Source organism: Nannobrachium achirus (assembly GCF_963921795.1).
Source record: "Nannobrachium achirus genome assembly, chromosome: 19".
Lineage (NCBI taxonomy): Eukaryota > Metazoa > Chordata > Actinopteri > Myctophiformes > Myctophidae > Nannobrachium > Nannobrachium achirus.
This window is the reverse complement of record NC_137826.1, coordinates 18,068,018-18,087,406: the sequence shown is the minus strand read 5'-3', so window position 1 is coordinate 18,087,406 and position 19,389 is coordinate 18,068,018. Positions and strand designations below refer to the sequence as shown.

At 42.6% G+C, this 19,389-nt stretch overlaps 2 protein-coding genes across 2 annotated transcripts; one reads left to right on the top strand and one right to left on the bottom strand.

Annotated features, from left to right (window-relative positions):
• Nucleotides 1-1,111: 1,111 nt before the first annotated feature.
• Nucleotides 1,112-9,122, bottom strand: LOC308304656 (zinc-binding protein A33-like; the record flags this gene model as incomplete). Its single annotated transcript, XM_080749280.1, has 8 exons — nucleotides 1,112-1,653; nucleotides 2,649-2,770; nucleotides 3,396-3,418; nucleotides 3,538-3,762; nucleotides 4,326-4,421; nucleotides 6,021-6,066; nucleotides 7,248-7,444; nucleotides 8,874-9,122. 8 exons carry the CDS (start codon nucleotides 9,120-9,122, stop codon nucleotides 1,112-1,114), a joined length of 1,500 nt encoding a protein of 499 aa, XP_080605406.1.
• Nucleotides 9,123-10,253: 1,131 nt separating this feature from the next.
• Nucleotides 10,254-14,666, top strand: LOC308304654 (transcription elongation factor SPT6-like; the record flags this gene model as incomplete). The annotated part of the gene is made up of 1 exon (XM_080749278.1): nucleotides 10,254-14,666. The coding sequence occupies one exon, from the start codon at nucleotides 10,254-10,256 to the stop codon at nucleotides 14,664-14,666; it is 4,413 nt and encodes a 1,470-aa protein (XP_080605404.1).
• Between the last annotated feature and the right edge of the window lie 4,723 nt (nucleotides 14,667-19,389).

Below are 19,389 nucleotides of genomic sequence, written 5' to 3'. Positions count from 1 at the left end.
AATTGATTAGGTTCATAAAGTTAACATGAGTACATAACTAAATGAGTCTGAAATTAAATCAAAATGTTACATTTCAGGATTCCAATTAAGAAATAACAAAACATAATTCAGGATTCCAATTCAAAAGAAGCAAAAATAAAATGCTATTTTTGCTTCTATTGTATGCGATACTAGAATGACAAAGTACAACGTAATGTGGCCCTCTGGAGTGAAGGTGGAAATATAGTGGCCCTCACCATCATCAAAGTTGCCCACCCCTGATCTAGACTGATCTGAGCAATGACCAATTAGGGTGTATATTCCTATCTTGAATCCAATTCTTTCTCAACAGAATGGAGATTAAAATATTTCTTGGGGATATTTTTCATTTGAAGAAATACACGAAACCTCTTTAAAGAAAAGAATGTTTATTTAAAGTTATACCATGTAACTTTTTTTATAAAACAAATCTTAAAATTGTCCCAACTGTTAAATCGCTAAAGTTTTAGAACACCCACTCCGTTATTATCAGCTTCTAAAGCCTTCTCTTTATATGTTTTCTATGATCCTGACCGGGCCCCGGTTTTCGCGGAAAAAATTACGTCATCATACACTACCGGCCAATCACAGCGAGGGTTATACACTGCCGGCCAATCACAGCGCATCTTGAAGTGGGGTCGCTATCAAAATACGGCGGCCATATTTGTAGGCGCCCGTGTAGCTTGCGTCAACATAACAGCATTTACTCGGATGAAGGTGTCCGTTTCTCCGGAATGCCTGAACGCACAGGAACCAGGGACCCCTCTAAAGATAGATCTCGACGAGGTGGAGGCAGACGTGGGGGTGTGAGACCCGGTCCGCGGCGAAAAACGGACGAAAGACGCGGACGCGACCGCGGTTTGCTATAGAGCTACTGACCTCTAGTTGAGCAACTTACACAGTATAGCTTTAAAGTCAAATATATACAAATTAAACAGCTATATATGCAATGGTTTGGACCAGACTACAATTAAAACTATAGTATAGGCAGAAAATGGTGCTGAACCTACAAACAATGTCGTCTCCCACAGATAACTTTGAGAAGAACCAGTGGTTTTAGATTGCTCCATGTACCACACCGTGTTTAAACATTTCAGTAATAGTGGCATATCTGAAACTGGCCCTTGCGATCGCCTTTCCCGGGGCTGAAGAATGGATAGACGGTCTGGTCGTCAAAGAAGGCGTCAAAGTCGTACAGCTTTACCATGTCGACGGCGTCGTAGAAGCTGACCCGGCCGCCGTCATAGTCCAGGAACACACCGACTCGCCGCGGCGCCAGCTTCCGCTTGATGCCCAGGGGGACGAAGCCGCTCTCCTGGTTGGAGACGAGCTGTCCCTGCTGGAGAGACAGAGTCCAGTAGCCCGAGGACGGCTTGAGGCTCACAAAGCCCTTCCTGCCGCTGACCTCGCTGGCCACCCCCAGGTACCACACGCTTTTGTCCTTCACATCCACCTCCCAGTAGCGCTGGCCGCTGGAGAAGCGGTCCAGGGCCAGGACGCCAAAGAAACGGTTGAAGCGCTGGGACAGATTGTCCTCGTCCAGCCATAGGTCCGTCTCCTCCACCTTGGTGCCGTCCTCCGTGATGAGGAGGCCGGGGTGAGCCGTGTACGGGTCCAGCGTCAGGTTCTGAGGCTCTGGGTTGATGGGACAAGTAAAGTAAGGGAGGTTAGCCATTTAGGCAAACATTCGCACACATGTTTAAAACCTTAGGCCTAAAATTAGTGGATGCTTTAACTATTAAAAAGTAGCAGCTATTCAAGCTGCGAGCTTGTAGATCTGCTATTTTTGAAAAAGTCATGAAAATGTGTGCAAATCTTTGAATATAATTTTTAAGCGAACGTTTGTAACTCAGATTTTGCTTCCGGGTGGTCCCTGGAACTAGATATTTTGAGATGGGGGTCCGTGGACAAATACATATCATTTTGGGGGTCCTTCACATCAAAAGGTTTGAGAACCACTGACATAGTAGTCTCTCAAGAACAGACTAACTGCGCTCCATTTAAGTGAAAAGGACCTTTTCTTTGACGATGGCTGGCCAGATTGCTGACATAGAAACATGGGTTTTTCAAAAAACCTTAGAAGGATTCAAAAGACACTTATAGAATCGGGTCAAAATTCTAATTGTCACGATTTTTCAAAAATAGCAGATCTACAAGCTCGCAGCGCGGCACTCGGTGCTGCGCTGTGAGCTTGTATATCTGCTATTTTTCAATAGTTAAAGCATAAAATAATGATACACAATAATGTGTACCTGTTCTGTATGGGTTAAAAGTAATAAATAAAATAATAATAAAGTCTGCTCAGCTTCTCTGAAGTGACTGATGTGCGTACCTTGCAATTCATTTTCAGTGAGAGGTGATCAGGAAATCATACAGGCGTAGCAGTAACGGAACTAATACAACTATTCACACAAGGACCACAATCTGTCCCTGCCAATCCAAGTCTGGAGACGGATTAAATAATATTCCTAGCCTACAATTTTGTCGGACTGAAATGAAATGCACCCAAAACGTCCCCCAAAGTCTGACCCATCTATGAGAAAATATGCCCAAACTTGACCCACAATCTGGGTACCATTGATCTCAGGTTGGCTGGCAAGACATGCAGATGTGTGTGTTTGTCAACTCACTAGTATGCAGAGCACGCATCAGATTTTTCCATATGATTAGCTGGAAGGGATCTGACAACTCTGGCCAGATAACCGGCCATTCGGTCACTGCAGGAGTCTTCATGGGTTTGGAATGTAGGGTTCTGCAGAGAAAGTACAGTTATAGGTGATATGCAGCATTCATTTAAATTAATTGGAACTCAGACCATAGAACTGGTAGATCAAATATCATGATAGACATAGGGCTTAGACTTGCTTTGCCTTATCCCTAAACTTTGCCATTTTCTTCTCTTTTTTTTTTATATTTTAAAAAACATTTAAAAATTGTTCAAATAGACGATTTACAAGCTCAAAAGTGTCGATGTAGATCAGCTGGTTGAACCATTTAAAATTGTTTCTCAAAATAGTAAAATATGGCAAATAAGTTTAAGGGTAAGGTGGGCCCTAGTGTAGATACTGTATATACAGTAGATGTATCGAAATAGTGAGTGTCTATATGAATGAACACCTGATTACTGGACAAAGGGTAACAGAAATGTAATCCATTTCTGAAATACACAAAAGATCAGGCAATGCTTGTGAGAAAACAAAACTTTTAGACCTTTTAAGAAAATATTTAGACCTATTTGGACAACATGGGTTGGAAATCTGATCATATCTATCTATGCATGAAATGTTCAACAGAAACACACAGGAAGGTCATTTGAATTTATTTAGCATTATAAAGTTTTACTGTGAAAATGGGAGAGGAAAAGTGCTGTCACTTACTTGTCAAATGTCTCAGCGAGGCTCTGAAGAAGAAAAAAAGAACAGATTATTCATCAATTTTATTACATTATTGATTATCGATATGGATTAAATCAATTAGTTTGATTAACTGCTGCAACCATCATCTTTCATATTTCCTGACCTCAAAGCTGGTTTCGCCAGTGAGGTGTGAGTGGATAGTGGCGATCTCCGTGTTCACAGCTGCCAACTGGGCCTCCACTCGGCTCAGGTTGTTGTTGATGGCCTGTATTGTCGCCTCTTCGTCAGCATCCAGCTTGTCCAGCATGGAGTCCCTCGTGTTCAGTAAGAACTGGACCAGATGTCCCACGTCGGCCTCGATCTTCTCCCTCAGATTCTTCTTCATGTTCTGAAGGACACAGTGCATGCGTGGATTAAAGCAAAATAAAATCTCAAGAAAGAAATGTGTATTGCCAAGTCCCATTATGTGATTAGAGAAAAAGAGTGAAAGGAAACTTATTTCCCAAACAATTCACACAATACGTAAAATTATGATTTTTTTTATTCATATTTTCCCTGCTGGTCTACATACTGCCAACCAGATGATGAAATCACAAACTGAGATTTTAACCTTTGCTTTTATGAAATATCCAAGACCGGGGTATTATAAATTTTTGCTGCGCAATATGCTTTCATAGAAGATATGCTGGCTTCTATGGAATCCAAATGACTGAAATCAGTCCTGGTCATACAGGTACTATACAAGGTGGCGTTGCACAGTGAGTGCGCCATGCATGCAAGAATTACTGAACTGTAAACTAAGCTGGTCATAATTGAAGCCCAACCGATGCCAAACATTTGGGTCCGATGCTGATCCCCATTTTGGAGAGTCCTAGCTCACATATTACCAATGTTTTGACCAGTATATTGTTTGGAAAGTACAAAGTTATATCCTAAGTGTTAAGGACTTACCATTGCTTGAGTTTTGTCACACTCCTCTGTCATTTTGACTTTCTCACACTGAGTCCTGTGCCATGTGAGCTCTTCCAGCTTAGATTCTAGCATTGCCTAAAAGGGATTAAGAGAATTGATAAATACATTATCGTGAAATATTACAAGAAACGGGGACTGCGCTGTTGGGTCGAACAGCGTCGGCAGGTTAGATAATCACCCGCGAGAGTCGGCAAGTTAGATAATCACCCGCGTCACAGTTACTGAGCTTAGGTTTAGGGTTAGAGTTAGGCATAGTTTTACTGAGGTTAGGATTAGGGTTTGGGTTAGTTTGGTGGTCGATCCAAAGGGTGGTCGACCTAATGACATGTTACCCAAGAAACACATGAATCACAGTATTTGAAAGGATTTCTGATTAGCTTCTTGTGAGGGGAGAGCGGTCACTGCTAAGCAAGACCACCCTGACTAACTTTCTTTTATGGATAAAATCAAATATATATTTTTAAATAAATATCAAAATAGGTGCTCGGGTGGCGCAGTGGTAAAGTCCCTGCCCACCACCACGGAAGGTTGTGGGTTCAAATCCCTGTGGTGCAACCGGCTATGTCGGGTGTCTATGCAACCACAATTGGTCCGTGTTCGGGGGAGGGAAGCCGGACGGGGAGGGTGATACTGGTCATTGCATGTATTCCTATGGGGGTAAAAATAATCGGCTAAAAACCCTCTGGGACTCAAATTCGCAGACAATATATAGTCATATACTGTGTCAATACGGACAGGGAAGGCAAGTACAGGTCATGTTCTACTTGCCTAGCTAAAGGTCATACCCACTTGCCTGAAAAGTAAATTGTCCAATATGAAATGATAGGTAAAAATGTCATTACTGATCAATTTATCACTTTCTGGGGCTGTGCGAGGCAAATATTCATACCTCAATTGTTATGCCAAATACCTACATACCGTAGCTAAGAACATGACAATGGGTTCACACTTTTTATTTTATATTTTTAAGCAACAGTGAAAAAAGCACATTATAGGTAAACAGTGCACTTATTTTACATTCCACAGACGAAAATACATTGCACTCTATCCACGTTTTTAGACAGAGGGTGTTTAGACAGATATCTCATGTTGTGTTTATGGTTGTGTCCCCTCTCAAACAAGCACTTGCTTGGTCGCCGTTTAAGTTTATTTACCTGCCAGGGGTAGGTGGGCAACCCTTAGTGTCAACACCTGATGGACATTGCCTAGCCCAACTTTTCTTGCATGACTAGACATGACCGTTTGAGCCACAAGGGGGCACCCACACTCTCTTTTAGAACTATAATTGGCTGCATATGCTGGGTAGAATTGTGCAAACAAAACAATTGGCCTCAAAGATCTTGGGAGCAAAATGATGTTCCGAGTCATCTATTCTATGGTCTACACATCTGCCTCAGCACTCAAGTGTGCTTAGCTATGGTATGCTTGATCTGATGAATTTAACAACAGCCCTGTGGTCCGTTAGTATGCTTAACACATGCACACAACCAAATGGGAACATAACATTATCAAAATATTTGCAAAAACAAGCCATTTGACTGCAGATGCAAAGAAACAATTTCAAAAAGGGTTAAAAAATTCTTGTATAGTCATGCGTGTAGCCTAGCAGAGGAGAATAACATTATGGTATTATTATGCAGAGGAGAATTAACATCAAAGATGAAGAAGCCTCACCTTCATGTCACCGACAACTTCACTAACTGGGAAGACCTCATGATGTCTGATGAGAAGAACAGAACAGAACCAAGTGTGAAAACAAATAACACACTGCATTGAAACATCAGTGACATTCAGGACAGTGAGGATATGTCTGTTGCTGTTTGTGTTTCTCCACCATGTGCTGTATGCATGCATGCATGCATTGCAAACCATGCAAGACACATATTGCATACTTCGCAGTACAAAGAATTGCCAAAATAGCAGATCTACATGCTCAGCTCATAACTAATTGCAATGTTGTGAGCTTGTAGTTCGGCTCTTTTCGTCACTCTAATCACAAGGCCACACTGAGCTGGTAAGGTCCCCAGCAAAAGCAGTTCATGTAGCATCACAAATCATTGTAACCACTTTATCCATATTGGATAAGGCTAAATGTGGCATTAAGAAATTACTAATTCCTATTGAATATCTTAATGACAATGAAATTAAGTTGACGTGTTTTTTTTTAAGGGCAACTCTTGTATAATATAATCGCAACATTACACGAGAGGGTGTGCATTATCGTGGTTATTTGCACGCCAGCCTTGCTGCAGGAACGATCCGTAGGCACTAGGCAGGGCTGAAATAGCAGTTCAACACGCTCACTGTGTGTTGGAAATTGTTGAATGTTGAGAACCACAGGTATATACAGGGTTCCCACACATTTTTACCAATTAATTTCCAAAACTTTTCCAGAATATTTAACCCAATTTCCAGGACTATATAACAATAATTCAGCTCAATAACAGGTCGCTTACTCCTATGCGCAATGCCCAAAGACAGGTAGTGTATGCCAGTGGTTCTCAACCTTTTCAGGCCGTGATCCCCGAAATAATCATATTTTAACTGGGGACTCGGCACCCTGATGAGCACTACTAAGAGAGGAATTTTGTATAACACTGTTCTATTGTGAAAATAGCAGATCTACACGCTCAGAGTCACAACACCTCGTGTTGCGAGCATGTAGATCGTCTATTTTCACAATTTCTGCCTCTAATATTTGACAATTTGGCCCATGTTTAATTTATCATTTCAGAGGTATTAACAAAATCAATAACCAAAGACAATGCATAGCTATTTTTTTCCCAGGACCTTCCAGGACCCTTGATAAATTCCAAAACTTTTCCAGTACTGGAAAAATATTTTTCTAATTTCAAAATATTTCCAGGAATTTCATGACCGTGGGAACTCTGTATACAGTACCTGTGGGCTCTGGACTCTCTGCAGATGACACAGATGCGACACTTGTCTGCCTGGCAGTACAGCTTCAGCTCCTCTCTGTGTTTGTCACACTGGCCACTGGTGACCTTAGCAGAACCACGGAGCCCGTCCAGTTCATCCAGTCTGTCCACCAGGTTCTGGACCACAAAGTTCTTGGTCAACGTCATCTGAGTGAACACCTGTTAAAACAATGTTTAGAATGAACATTAGGGGCGGCAGTGGCTAAGGGGTAGAGTTGCCGGATGGAACCACAAGTTCCCAGTTTGATCCCGAGCTCCCCCAGAGTTAGTGTCCCCAAGAGAAGTGTCATTGAGCAAGACTCTGAACCCCTAATTGCTCCAGATGTGCAGGTTAGTGCCTTGCAGGTGTACGAATGGGTGAATGTAATGCACAATCTATGTAAAGCACTTTGGATAAAAAGCGCTATTCATGGGTTGCATTTGTAGTCCTAAACCGGTCATATTGAGGACCAACACAGGTGTTCAATTTGTCCGATTGGCATAGAACCAATATTCTACGTCAGGGGTGCCCAAAAGGTAGATCGTGATCTACCAGTAGATCATCAAGGGTGTGCAGGTAGACCACATGACATGCCTCTAAAAATATATAATTAAAATATAAAAAGAATAAGTCAATATGACATCAAGAAGGGCCTGTCAGCTCCCTTTATGGCTTCTAAAGTAGGAAAACCTCCAATGCAATACTTTGTTTAAGAGTCAGTAGCATTACAAAGAACTCCAAAACCTACCACTTCCATACAGAATGGGATGAAGACTTTTCCCCCAGTAGTTCCCATTTATTTCCCCCTTATCGTAAGTGTGTTTGTCTAAAATGTAATGCCAGTGCTGCTATTCCAAAGCCCCCCTCAGGCCCTCAGCAAAAACATTTTGGATGGGTAGATCATGTTGAACTAGTCATTTTAAAAGTAGATCTAACATCAATCAAGTGTGGGCACCCCTGTTCTACGTTAATCAAAACACCTGTGTTGGTAGTACTCAAAATGGCTGGTGTAGGACTACAAATGCAACCCATGAATATAAATGCACCATTTATAGTTTGCTTTACTGAATTTCCATCAGGATCTAGTTGTTTCATTTTCTTTTTTTGTCATTGCAGCTAGGCCTGCAACTATGTATTATTTTCGATTGCTTTCTAGATTCATCAAATTTGTGGTTTTGCAATATTATCAAACAAATATCATCAAACTAATTATTAATATTTCACATTGTAGGATACAACAGCAGTGACAAAACACATACGTGTGGGGAGAAAAGGCCACATTACCCCAAACATCCACTGAAATTCTGTGTGTAATGCCCTAACTTCTATACATGACATCAGAAATATACAGTAATTTCACCCAAAGCGTGTTACCCCCTGCTGTATCCCCGTTTATGTTAATATCCCCATATTGTCTGGTCAATACGTGTTTTATTATTTGCAGTGTTTTAGTGAGTGTAGTGGCGCTGTTTCAGCTGGTGAAAGCAGCTAGGTGTTTTACGGTCAATGGTAAAGAGAGATACAGTGGCCTTCAGGCAAACAGACGGTATTAATTATAATTTATCGGACAATATAGTTGAAATAATGTTATTATAGTTACAAACAAACCGTTCTGCACTGGGGACATTCGTAGCCGTGGTTCCTGTCTGCCGTGCGGCTCCAGTGCAGGGAGATGCAGCCGTGGCAGAAGTTGTGTCCACAACTCAGTATGACGGGCTCCTTGTAGTAGTCCAGACAAATGGGACACATCAGCTCTCTCTTCACACAGTCCTCCTTGTCGTCGTCGACGACGACGTTGTTACCGTAGTAGTCAGTGACTTTTAAGTTGCCAAGGCGCGCTGCTATGTTGTCCGTCATGTTGTTAACGTGTGTTTGTTACCACTGCACACCACGCGACCGTCCGTAAGGAGATAAGAAGAGAACAGAGGGAGAAAAACCAAACAGGAACACAAAGATTCAAAGAGAGCCTCGCTTAGTTGTGATTGGTTTAGACAGATATGACGCGTCACGGAGCGTGACGCGTCATATCTGTCTAAACCAATCATAACTGAAGTCTAGCCTTTAAAAACCAGAGCAGTATAATCAGATTCATTCTAGGGCTCTGTTAAAAACGCTTGACACGCTGTTTTCCAAACAGTGGTTCGGGACCCTCGGGACCCATTTGTGGGTCGGTTATTTTCACTACTTCTAAATTATATATATTTTTATTTATGGGATTTCTTAGATTTGTTTGTTTTATGGTTTTAAATTGTATAAAATTATAATTGTTTTAAATTATTACAAAAAAGTATTATATATGAAATGTTTCGGAAACAGGCCTACTGCTTAAAAGACTGACTCTTAAGCCTACTTGTTAACAGAGTACTACGTTGCAGTATTGATACTATTACAGTTTACTTGAGTAAAAAAATGTACCTTTTCACCACTGTGGAGGATAAACAGGACGTGGAAGTGGAACGTAATGTCTCTTAGTGCAGTGAGGTATCAGTGACTGACTGCCATCTATTGTCAGGTTTTGGTACAGCAGTTAGAACGTGTAAAGATTGTATTCAATAATTATTGTCATAAAGAATGCAACCAGAAAGATTATTAACAAGCGCCTAAATCGTATCTCCCACAATGCAACGCGAGGCGACGGCGCGTTCTGTTAACAGGTGTTTGTTTTGTTTGTGTACGTTGCCATGATAATGCGCGTCTCTCGGCTTATCACAGTAGTGACGTCACGTTTGTTTGTGTACGTTGCCATGGTTTTGCGCGTCTTTCGGTAGCAGTGACGTGGCAGTGAATATTTGGCAATAAAACTGCCTGCAATGTCACAAACATCTCAGTGTGAAGTCCTAGCAGCTGAAGAACAGAACATCAACAGACCGCAGCAGTAGAATAACAGAACAGCAGAGCAAGTGAGCAACAGCAGAGAACATCAGAGAACATAAGAGAACAGAAGAGAAAACAATGCCTAAAGAGATTTACCTGAAGCGGTGTTGGGAAATGGCAGGTCTTTCCCCTGTTAGCCAGCCTCCAGGAATGAAGCGACAGAGAGCTGATGTCAAGATGGAGGAGGCAGAGAATGTGAGTGCAGGGGTGAGTGATTCAGAGGATGAAGTGCAACTTCGACCGGAGAAACGCAGTTACGAACTAGATGACGATGATTTGGACCTCATTGAGGAGAACACAGGTGTTAAAATGAAAAGGAGGAAAAATAAATACAAACGCGTGAAGACAATGGACGATGATGAAGACGACAATGATTTGAAGAACTTGGTCGCTGATGAGATCTTTGCTGGTGACGGGGATGGTGAGGTCAAGCTGGAAGAGGGAGAGATTGTTGATATGCCTGTTCAGCAAGGATGCAGTGACGAAGAAGGAGATGATGATGAGGAGGAGGAGTCAGATGACTTCATTGTGGACAATGACGGCCAACCTGCCACTAAAAAGACGGGCAAGACATTCTCAGCATACACCACCGATGCAGCCCTGCGGGAGGCCCAGGAGTTCTTTTTTGGAGACTTCGACTTTGCTGACATCTATGACCAGGAGGAAGAGGAAGAGGAGGAGGATGAGGAAGGTCAGGGGCGGCCCAAGAGGCGGCAGGGCAGGCAAAGTGTGTTCGAGTTCTATGAGCCCAGTGAGCTGGAGAGAAACTATATGACCCACCAGGACAAAGAGATCTGCTACACCGACATGCCTGAGCGGTTCCAGCTACGGCCAGTCCCTGTGAAATCTGCTGAGGATGACGAGCTGGAGGAGGAAGCTAAATGGATCTTTAGACATGGCTTCTCCACCCCATCTATTTCCATACAGGAGGGCACAGATTACCTAGACAGAAGAAGGACCACAAACTTCACCAGGAAGGAAAAAGTTGTGAACACAATTGCCAAGATTAAGGAGGCCCTCGACTTGATGAGGAACCAGCACTTTGAGGTTCCATTCATAGCGTTCTACAGGAAGGAGTATGTGGAACCAGAACTAAACATCAATGACCTGTGGAAGGTGTGGCAATTGGATGAGAAGTGGACTCAGCTGAGGAACCGCAAGCAGAACCTGATGCGGCTCTTCCAGAGGATGCAGTCCTACCAGTGTGAGCAGATCTCCTCAAACCCTGACAAATTCCTGGCGGATGGCATCCGTCTCCTGCATACCGGCGACATGGAGAGGCTCAACAGCGTCCAGACCTTCGACGAACTGAGGGATGTGTACAAGAACTTCCTGCTGCACTACAGCCAAGACATCCCCAACATGCAGAACTCTGTGAAAGTAGGCAAGAATTGCAAGGATCTGAAGCAGGCCTCGCACAGGGACATGTACAAACTCTGCCAGAGTGCGGGACTTAATGGTTTGGCCAACAAATTTGGCTTAACACCGGAGCAGTTTGGAGAAAATTTGCGAGACCACTACCAACGCCACGAGATGGAGCCATTCCCAGATGAACCGATGGAGTTGGCCAAGGATTATGTCTGCAGACAGTTCACAACTCCAGAGGCAGTGCTTGAAGGGACCAGGTACATGGTGGCAGTGCAGATCGCCCGGGAGCCCTTAATTCAACATGTTCTCAGGCACACTTTCCAGGAGAGGGCAAATATCAACATCAAGCCAACCAAGAAAGGAAAGAAGGAGATAGACGAGGCTCACTTTGCCTACTCTTTCAAGTACCTTAAGAACAAGCCTGTGAAACAGCTGAACGGGGATGAGTTCCTTAAGATGTGCATGGCTGAGGAGGAGGGACTGCTCATCATAGATATTTGTATTGATATGATTGGTGTCAAAGGGTATCCTCCTCAGACATATTCTGATGAGATCAAACAGTTCTACTACAGGGAAGAGTTCAGTCACCAGGTGCAAGAATGGAACAGGCAGTGGGCCTTGACCATAGACAGAGCCCTTACCCAGTTCCTCTACCCTCAGTTGTCAAAAGAACTCAAGAACAAGCTTGTTTTGGAGGCCAAGGAAAATGTTATCCGGTCATGTTGTAGGCGATTGTACAACTGGCTGAAGGTGGCTCCGTACAGACCAGATCAGCAGGGGAAGAAAGACCTGATGGATGAGAGCCACGGCAAAGGTGTCCGAGTCCTGGGAGTCGCCTATGCCCCTAGTAAGGACACGCCAGTGTTTTGTGCTCTCATCGATGGTGAGGGAGAGGTGATTGATTTCCTGCGTCTGCCCTACTTCATGAAGAGGAAGAACTCCTTTAGAGAAGATGAGCAGGTTAAAAAGGCTAATGATATTCAAAACCTGAAGATTTTTCTGAAGAGCAAGACACCTCATGTGATTGCAGTTGCAGGAGAGAATAGAGATGCGTACATGATAATGGAGGACATCAAGAGGACCATCAGTGAGCTTCAACAAGAATGCTCTCTGTCCCCTGTGCGAGTGGAGCTGGTCGACAATGAACTGGCTACACTGTACATGAACAGCAAGAAGTCTGAGGATGATTTCAGAGACTTCCCACCATTGTTGCGACAGGCTGTGTCCATAGCCAGGAAGATCCAAGATCCTCTGTCAGAGTATGCTCACGTCTGCAGCAGTGACGAGGACATCCTCTGCCTCAAACTGCACCCACTACAGGAGAACATAGGGAAAGAGGAACTGCTCAACGCTCTGCACTGTGAATTCATTAACCGGGTCAACGAGGTGGGAGTGGACGTGAACAGGGCCATCGCCCATCCTTACACCCAGAGCCTTGTCCAGTATGTGTGTGGCCTTGGACCCAGGAAGGGCTCTCACCTCCTCAAGATTCTGGAGCATAAAAACACTCGTTTGGAAAACAGAACCCAGCTGGACACCATGTGTCATATGGGGCCCACGGTCTTCATCAACTGTGCAGGTTTCATCAAGATTGACACTGCGTCCCTTGGAGACAGCACAGACTCTTACATTAATGTTCTGGATAGTTCCCGGGTTCACCCAGAGACATACGAGTTGGCTCTGAAGATGGCTGCAGACGCCATGGAGTATGACGGGTCGGCAGAGGATGCCAACTTGGCTGGAGCACTGAAGGAGATCTTGAAGAACCCAGGGCATCTCAAAGATTTAGATCTGGACACCTTCGCAGAGGAGCTGGAGAGACAGGGTTATGGCAAGAAGGGAATCACTCTCTATGACATCTGTGCTGAGCTGAGCTGCAGGTACAAAGACATGAGAGTTCCATACAGAAGCCCCAACACTGAGCAGTTATTTAACATGCTCACAAAGGAGGCACCAGAGACCTTCTATATAGGGAAGCTGATCACCAGTGTGGTAACAGGTATCGCTCACCGTTTGCCACGAGAGAAATTTGACCAGGCCAATAGTAACAAGGTCACAGGCCTGTGGCAGTGCCCCTTCTGCCTGCAGGACAACTTTGCTGAACTCAGCCAGGTGTGGGACCACTTTGACAACGGGTCCTGTCCAGGCAAGGGCATTGGTGTTCGGACCAGGTTGGACAATGGTATCGAAGGGTTCATTCACACCAATTCCCTCAGCGACAAGGTGATCAAACACCCTGAGGAGCGAGTCAAGGTGGGCATGACGGTCTACTCTCGCATCATCAAAATCAACATAGAGAGGTTCAGTGTCGAGCTGACGTGCCGCACCTCCGACCTGATGGACAAGAGCAACAAGTGGAAGCTCCCCAAGGACAACTACTATGACTTTGACATGGAGACAGAGGACCAGAAGGATGAGGAACAACTCAAGAAGAAAGAACAGCAAACGCCATATATAACACGTTGGATCAATCACAGCAACTTCCACAATATTGGTTTCAAGCAGGCAGAGGAGATGATGGAGTCGATGGACCAGGGAGACTTTGTCATCAGGCCCAGCAGCAAAGGAAGGAATTACCTCACTGTGAGTTGGAAGGTGGCGGAAGGTATTCACCAGCATGCGTGTGTCAGAGAGGAGGGCAAGGACAACGCCTCAAGCTTGGGACACAAGCTCTGGATCAACACAGAGGAGTTTGAAGATCTGGAGGAGATCACAGTTCGCTACATTCAGCCGATGGCGGGGTTTGCTCGGGATCTACTGAGGCACGAACACTTCCAGGAGTGCAATGGAGGAGACAGAAAGAAAATGGAGGAGCTGTTGATAAAGACGAAGAAGGAGCAGCCCAGGTTTATTCCATATGTTATTTCGGCTTGTAAAGATCTGCCAGGGAAGTTCATGCTGGGCTACCAGCCTCGTCGGAAACCACTGGTAGAATACGTGACCATCACCCCAAGCGGTTTGCGGTATCGCTCTCAGATGTTCCCTACAGTTAAGGAACTGTTCCACTGGTTCAAGAACCACTGCCACCAAGAGCCCTTACCAGGTATCACCCCAAACAGCAGCAGCAGAACAAGGACACCCGCATTATACGGGTGTCATCCACAAACACCCTGTCCAGGGAACGGCACATCAGCCAGCGTAAGCAAGCTCAGCTGTTAATTAACAATCCCTCCAAAATTAATAGTTGAAAAAAAAAACTGTACATAATATGTCAATTCAATCAAAACTCTATCCAGTGATGATGTGATTAATACCTCCTAAGAAGGAGGAAGGAGACATGCTTTTTAAAAAGAACATACTATAGATTCTATAGTATGTTCTTTTAAAATAATTTCTCCTTCCCCTCTGCATCGGCTATTAGTATTATATTATGTGTGTATTCTGTTAATATAATTTGATATACTAAATATATTACTGTAAGTAGGCTTTGTCACTCAGCAAATTAACATAATGACTCCTGTATACATTCTGTAATATTGTCTTGTATTGTGTAACAACATCTTTGTAAGAAAACATCTGTTATTATTTTCTTGCTAATATCTTGTATTATACTGCCTGACCTTTTATACCTTTGATCCCTTTAATAAAAGTATTACTATGGAATCATATGGATTGTTTATTGTTCATATCAACAGCTTTACTATTGCCAAATAATCTTTTGGTCTTTACTCTCTTCCCCAGTCTCTCTCTCTCTCAATTCATCTTAATTTTCAATTCAACAGGCTTTATTGGCATGATATTTGACAAGTGAACAATTACAAATAGCCTATGACATAAAGAACAAACAGCATAACAAAATAAAGTCGAAGAAATGAAATAAATAAAGACGAAGGTGTGGTAAGTAAAACATACATAAGTTATGTGTAATGTGTATATATCTGTGTTCTATTGGTTGTCCCTATATTACAGCACTACTCTCACTAAAACATCTGTAGAGTTTACATAGTTTGGAATATATTCATACAATTCTGCCTATTAATTGATGACACCTTGGTGAACAATTTCTCTATATATGTTTTCAGTGAGGTCTTGAGGCTCATTCACTATTCAAAAGGCAAAATTTCCATAGGCGGAGGTCTTTTTCAATCAAATTTTCCTAGGTAAGTGATCACAGTAGGACGTAAGAGTACAAGAGAAATGTGATGTTTTACACTGCATTGTGAATTTTCAGGGGTTAGCTGACATTTGGTGAGTCAAGAGTATCATTGTAGTTTTGTGTCCACAATTGTTCCAATTTGGGCATAGATTTTAGGCGGATTTTTCCCCTGGACCCCCCTGGGGCTTAACACACGCACGCACGTTGTGAGCTAGTAGATCTGCTATTTTTGGTAAAGAGGTTTGGTGTAGAGGGGAAAAAGAGCATACTAAGTACGGAGTAAAAGTTCAAGTTTATTAGGTAATGACGGTTCAAGTGGTTAAATATCTGATAACACAAATTGACATGAATCCAAAATACACTGATGATTGTGCTGTCAAACGATGAAACTATGTGGAATCTGGGGGTCCCTGCTTCATCTCTCTCTCAACTGAGGGGTCCTTGGCCTGAAAACGTTGAAGACCCCTGGCCTAGTAATTAAGCTCTCATAGTGGTTGTACAATACTGAAGGTCAACCACGGTAGAGATTCTATTATTAGCCAGTCCAAGGGCAATCTTTTTTTCCACTTGTGTCTGGCTCCAGGCTAATTCTAACCTTCAACCGTGAAATATAAAAGACATAACTATCTTACAAGGACCAGAGGATAGTTATGTATTTTATATTTCACGGTTCACTGTGATTATGATTGTTCTGTCAGGTTATTTGGAGAGCAGCATGTTAGCAAACCAGCCATTTTCATTTTGGAGCAGCACGGTCCCATGACTCTTCAAATGTCATGGAGTTGACATTTGCAGATATCGCAGCAGAGTGCTTACATAGTGTCAGAAAGGTAGTGAGCTGAAATACACAGTGGGGAGCACATGATTGGATATACAGAAAGTCATGTTTTGCCTAACTTGAGGGAATAAAGTAGAGTCTTTAGAGATGTGCCTGCATGTTTTCTTATCACAGATTAGGGGCCTGTGCGGGGAATCGGGGATCTTGATTTCTTGAAGCCATGATGCGCACGCACGCACGCACGCATGCAGTCACACACACACACACGCACACACACACACACACACACACGCGCGCGCACGCACACACACACACACACACACACACACACACACACACACACACACACACACACACACACACACACACTCACAGTTGCCTGAAGTGAGACAGCTTTAACAGACTGGCACCCCCCTTAACATGCAACCATTAGTGATTAAATACACATATATGGTTTTGCTATATTTGCGCGCGCGCACACACACACACACACACACACACACACACACACACACACACACACACACACACACACACACACACACACACACACACACACACACACACACACACACACACACACACACACACACACACACACACACATAATATCAGTCCCATCATGTGGGTATCAATTAAATCAATCTACCACCTCTCATTAATCAACAATCTTTATTCTTAAATACATATACATAATAAAAACCCATTCATAAAAAGATGCAAAGTGAATATCAACTTTGACTCTTTGTGTGGAAAGTATCATACACTCGTGGATAACTGTTGTTGGCTAAGTATTACATTGCATAGCTTGGACTGGCATGTGAGGGTTTGAACTCAAAAAGTGCATGTCTTTCATAAGGTGTCACTATTTTCAAATTCATCAGGAATCATAGCAGGCTATATTGAGTTGCGTGTACTCTAGGGCTGGGAAATATCCATATTATATCAATATTGTGATATGAGACGAGATCGTCTGGTATGTTGGATATTGTAATATTGTGATAGGGCCTATGCTACAAGCTCCCAATACACCATATCACATAGCGAGCTTGTAGGGTATATTATCACATTTATATTATCACCACAATACGATATGTTATCGTCACAGTATCAATATCGAGGCATTTGGTCAAAAATACCATGATATGAAATGTGTGTCCACATTGCCCAAGCCCCAGTGCACTCTTCTCTTGACTCTACTGTAAATCCCTCATCGATTGCGTTTGGACTCCAACCGATCACCAGCTGATGATGCTTCATTTGTACTCCGTCGTACGTACAAAGCATAAAATCCTGCTCAACAAGGTTTAATAAATACAGTCAGTGAATAATTAACAGCAGTATGAGACACATAATCAGGGAACACAGATCCCAGCATGGTGTTGTTCATCAACAGTGGCAGCATGAAAACAAGAGGTTCTGCAACACCTTGCAACAGGATACACTAGAGGCAGCGCTTTCCCAACCTTTTCTGGATGCGGGACCATTTCAAAGGCATTCCCTCCAAAGGGTTCACGGCCCATCCATCTGACCACTTCACCTGGCAGCCATTCATTCGGCTCAGTGGTTAGACGGTTGATTAAGCGGTGGCTCCATTGGGTTAAGTGGTGAGGTGACTGGTGGATGGACCGTGTTCAGACTTGGGATCAATGGAATTAACATAGTATACGTTAAGTTCCTATTCATCACTGTCACAATGAAAACTAATTTTTCAAGGTTTCAATAAAAAGACATCAATATTTTTTACATACATTTTTCTAATATTGATATATTGATGTTATATTATCATTAAAATCTTGGTGTTTTGCCAAATATGGCATTTTGCAATATCCACACGCCTCACCGGTGGGTCCCAGGCCCACATGTTGGGAAAGGCTGGGATACTGTGTGTTTCCAGTGGTGACACAAAAATTACAGCAGAACGAGACAGAGTTTTTCTTATTTTGTGTGTCTTGTGATAGATAATGCTGGACTGTCACATTCATAGTAGTCATACATACAGCTTACAAAAACATAACATAATGGGAAAAAAGTAAATTAATATGGATATAATATATAGGTATGTTCACAGCGCCCCAATTATTAGTAGTCTTAACACAAGTGTAAAGTGGTTCTGTGAAGACTTTTTAAAGCTGCAAATTTGTTTTAGTGAACATTTATTTGTATCCTGTGGTCAGGTAGGACACCTACCGGTTGACAAGAAGTATTTCATGTTGGTCAAAACAAGTTATCCTCTGCCTAAACTGGCTTTCCGTATAATTAGCTCGGCAGCAGAAATATTTGCGCTAGGGGACCGGGGTTTGAATCCCGGGTAGAATCCCGGGTAGAATATGAAAGTTACGGATTACAGCTTTAAGTAAAGAAACAATAACGATGGTTCACAACAACAAGGAGGTCATCTTATGACACCTCTGATAGTATCTGTGATATTTCAATAAATCAGTGATTCTCAAACGTTTCAATAAAGAGGTAAGAAGTGTGGTCACAGAAATGAAGTGGTGCAAAGTTAATGATCGAGTACAAAAAATATAAATAAAATACTGTCTAAACCCAAAAGCAGCAGCAGCAGAAACTAAAATAAACTACAGGTAAACCTGCCCGTACTGCAATTCTTTTTAATATATTTCACATGCTTCAAAATATACAAAAGTTACTAACAGAGAAAAGAAAAGTAAAAAAAAAAGCATTATATAAATTAATAGATATTCTAGACACTCAAAATGCTTTTTTCCTCCTCTCATATAAGACTGTGTTTGTATTGAAAAATGTGAAATATATATATATTTCTGCCGTGGTATGTTTTAAGACATTTGTCCTTACGTCATATGGATATCACAAGCCACAGCCACAGTGAAGTGAATAAAGTGTTTGAGTTGACTTGTACAATAAGTCTGGTAGCAAGGATATTCAGGACCAATTCACTTGATGTAGGGAGGGATGTGGTTTTGGTTCACAAGTCATAAAAAAAAGGAAATGTCAACATATTTTCATTTTACTTAACAGTGACA